The sequence below is a fragment of the Lactuca virosa genome, chromosome 5, assembly GCF_052849685.1.
Source record: "Lactuca virosa cultivar CGN04683 chromosome 5, Lactuca_virosa_CGN04683_v6, whole genome shotgun sequence".
Classification (NCBI taxonomy): domain Eukaryota; kingdom Viridiplantae; phylum Streptophyta; class Magnoliopsida; order Asterales; family Asteraceae; genus Lactuca; species Lactuca virosa.
In genome coordinates this window covers 360,200,562-360,204,873 of record NC_136430.1, presented here as the reverse complement: position 1 = coordinate 360,204,873, position 4,312 = coordinate 360,200,562, and the positions used below count along the sequence as shown (strand labels likewise).

Here is a 4,312-nt window from a genome sequence, read left to right as displayed (position 1 = left end):
CATTAAAATAATCTCAGCCGTTTCTCTCTCTAGGCTAGTCTTCTCGTAGAATTGGTTTCTTTTTGCTGCCATGGTGGAATGCTCTTCCGTTATATGTAGTGTGACGTAGGAGAATCGGTGGAGCAAAGATTGCGACCCCATGGCAATGAAGTTTGAATGACTTGGTTGAAAAGGGAAAACGAAGATGGGTAGTGGAGGAGTGTTGGGCGCTGGAAAAGTTCCAAGGAGCAGAGAAGTGGAGTAAGGTATCGCCCAATGTTACATTACAGGCAAACGGAGACCATCTTATTGATTAAATTGTCCATATTTTCCCTCGTTTACACACTTTTTTTGTTTTCTTAATCACTGATGCCAAAAGCAGCACCGGAGACCTAGTGTTGCAATGTCTTTGGTACACTTGGCTACTAATCCGATCACAAAACTTGAACTTGAGCTAACTCAACAAGAAGCTTGGACGTTGCAGATAACGAAAACAATGAGGGTGAATGAGAATTTGGATCACTTAGGAGCTGCCACATGAAGATTTGAGTGCAAAACATTGGACTGATGGCTTATGATTGCAATGAGGTTGACAGACAGTTTCATAAGCAAAAAGCATAATGTATTGGTGGTGGATGACGAGGACAACAAAAGGGTGGCATGGCTGAAGAGGGAAGGAAGGCGGCAAACGGCGAGGGCAATCGTTGACAGAAAGAATGCATAAGGTGAGGGAAGAAGACGAGAGGGTCATGGACCCATTTGTTTTATTAATTTCTTTTTAAATAAAAAAATACAATTATTTGGTAAATAATTTACAAACTACAAGCAAATGGTAATTACTTTTTACAACTACAATTACTTGGTTAAAAACTCCAAAGTTCTTGAAGTTGAAGTTGAATAAGGCCTTTTAAACGAATAGTAGATAAGAAAATATTGATGGGTTATAAAATAGTATATTAAATTAGTATATATAATGTATTGGAATTGAAAAAGAAAATACAAATAAAATAGTGGTTATTGCCTGGTCAACACACAGGTTAAGAGTGAGAGACTCATAAAAATCATTCTTACAGTTTTGGTTTCTAAAACCAATATGTAAAAGAAAATTCGAAATACCCGACATGTGTATCCGTTTCACTTTCTTTTTCATCAATTGCACACACGGGCACATGGGTTTGATTCGGTACTCCAAAACATCTCAACATTTGGTACTCTCACCAACTAGACTACCAGCCCTTCATCATTACCCAAAAGAAAATCTCAACCGTTTATTCTAATGCCACGTGTTGACTTATAACTGGATAACTGTTTGGTGCTTACTCCCTCTATAACTACGCAACATGCCCACAACGCATCTGTATCTCAAACCGGAAACTTTTTCCGACTTCACCTAATAAAATGTCGTCGGAGACGTCCAAAATCACGTCGGAGATAACAACCGCCGCCGATTACGGCCTTAATCTCAACGAAACAGCGCTTACCTTAGGTTTACCAGGGGATTCACGAGGTCGAAATTTGGGAGCAAAGCGACGATTCTTGGAAACGATTGATTTGAAATTAAGCAGCAATGAAGATTCCGAAGCTAATCAATCGGATACCGAATGCTCCGACGCTACAAAACCGCCTTCCGAAACGTAAGTTGTAATCTCTTCCATTAATTAAGTGCATTGATGTTCGTTGTTTGGCACTCTAAATCGACACACTGTGACTGTAATTAAAAACTCGGGGGAATTAGAAATACATAGACTGATACATTCACATGAATGTTACAGAGAACGAGTGGTCGGGTGGCCACCGGTGAACTTACACAGGAAGAACGCCGTGAACAGTAATTTTAAGTTTGTAAAGGTGGCTGTCGACGGAGCACCATATCTGAGAAAAGTAGATCTGGGATCATATACAGGCTATCAGCAGCTTCTATTCGCTCTAGAAGACATATTCTCCTGTTTCACAAGTAAGTATATGATGATGAGTTGATGATTTAGGGTTCCAAACTATCATAAAACTTTATTTTTTCTATTAAAATATGTTCGTCATAACATATCGATTAAAATTACAGATAGCGTATTGAATGAGAAAAAGTTGATGGAAAAAGAATATGTTATAACGTATGTGGATAAAGATGGAGACTGGATGCTTATTGGTGATGTTCCATGGACGTAAGTTCCCCCAAACTTGATAAACTGGTACTACAATCTTCCAAATTTTCAAAATTAATCAACGGGTTTCTTTGATTATTTGTTTAATCACAGGATGTTCTTCGAGACTTGCAAGCGAATAAGGTTAATGATAAGCTCAGAAGCCATTAATGGACTAGGTGAAAACGAAATCTTTATTCAATCTATTACGAAAACGATGAAGCCTTCACATGCGATTATAACTGGGTTAAAATTTTCATATTGTCTGTTTTTGATTCAGCTCCAAGTAGGCAAGAACACCTTCAAAATTCTCCATCTCTAGTTGTTGAAAAAGGTATTTTTCATTTGTGATCCATGGGTGTAAATGATTCGAGTTTCTTCAATTTACTACATTCGCATATGATCGAAGGGAAATGGATATGGTATATGATGGTGACTGTATACACATAAAAGATAATTTTTTTTAAGCGGTTGAAATCCAGTTACATATACGTTAACAGTCGTATGTTTTCTTGGATCCCACCGTTTTACATTTAACACACGGATAATTGTTCACGATGTAAAGAGTCTTTTTTTTTTTTTTTTTCTCAATCTGTGATTGAGATTTATTATTATTTTTTTAATATTTTGGGAATTTCTCTTTATACGTTATACGAATTGTAAAATATAAATCTATGGGTTAAAACAAGTTTTATGTTGAAAAACTGTGTATTTGCATGTTATGATTAGTTGGGTGACATGTTAGCAGCAAGATTCTATGAAAAAGTCAAAGTAAATTATAGAGGGACCATGTGTCGTTGATGAAATTACATTACATTTCATCAACGGTTTTCGTTCCTTTTTTAAACAGCTACAAATATCATCTGTTGACACTTTTAAGTTCTAACTAATTATTAGAAGGAAAATTACACAATCATTTCAGCAAATATTTTTGCAACCTCTATGCTTAAACCACGAGAACAAAAGAACCATTTTATCAAAATATTGTCTTTTTATATTTTATAAAATTTAAAGACAATATTATTTTAAAATCTTCAAATTAGCCACCAAGTAGCTAGTATCACCTTATCTTTTTAAATAAATTACCATAATTTAAGAAATAATAATTTAACAAATAAATAAAATTAATTAAAAATGGTTAATAAACACAAAATTAAAATATAGCTAATAAACATAAAATTAATAAAAATAAAAATATTTCATAGCGTAAAAATAAAAATTACATAATTAAAATTAAAAAAAACATTATTAAAATATAACAATACTTAAAATACTACATCACACCGAATTTCTTACGAACTGTCGTCCGAATCTTCGATGAACAAATCCGATCTTCATTTGAATCGTCAAATAAATCACTGTGCCAATCGTCGATCACGAGCTATATTTTAGTCATGTGAATATGTTTCACTAAATCAACACGAAGTGTGTGATTGATATCATTGTCATGTACTTCCCTTTGGTTTACCATATATATTGTGACATACAAATTTCTACTTCTTTGAAGGCCGGTAAAATTTCGTTTTCATCGTAGCGGCATACTGTTTTTCCTTCAACTTCTAAAATCATAATATGATGCGCATATATATATATATATATATATATATATATATATATATATATATATATATATATATGTGTGTGTGTGTGTGTGTGTGTGTTTTGTGACATTGTGATCCCATATAAGGATGGAAAAAACCTCATATCTGATAAGGAACCTAAAACTCGCATCCAGTTTGACTAGAGAATCCCAAGTTGGTTGAGGATGGGGATGGGGATTGGGAATCCCCAAATAGAAAAGCGGGGATGAGGATACCCTTAGTGTCCGAACCTGGATCTGGTTCCGATAGATATTAATATATAAAAATAATACAAAATATATAGTTATGATAAAATTTACAATACCTAATAATACAAGTATCTCTACTCATTAGTAATTACTTGGTTGATATCATATTTTTCCTTCTTTGTTTATCTAATTTAACATCGTATACTTTTTTTATCATTGGTTTATCTTAAATATCACTATGATATTCTATCCAAAGTTTATTTATTATTACTTTTCATTTTTATTTTGTAAATGTTAAAAGTTCAGTTCCTACTTATTTGATAAAATTAGTCGCTTCAAAAGACGAATATCAAATACTCAATCTTACATCAGTCATACGTTTATGTTGTATCATATATAATAAATC

At 33.5% G+C, this 4,312-nt stretch overlaps 1 protein-coding gene across 1 annotated transcript; it reads left to right on the top strand.

Annotated features, from left to right (window-relative positions):
* Positions 1-1,335: 1,335 nt before the first annotated feature.
* LOC145115559 (auxin-responsive protein IAA1-like) lies at positions 1,336-2,805 on the top strand. The gene is made up of 5 exons (XM_079051869.1): positions 1,336-1,613; positions 1,752-1,933; positions 2,039-2,138; positions 2,232-2,296; positions 2,398-2,805. Exons 1-5 carry the CDS (start codon positions 1,378-1,380, stop codon positions 2,466-2,468), a joined length of 654 nt encoding a protein of 217 aa, XP_078907995.1. The 5' UTR covers positions 1,336-1,377; the 3' UTR covers positions 2,469-2,805.
* Positions 2,806-4,312: the final 1,507 nt, after the last annotated feature.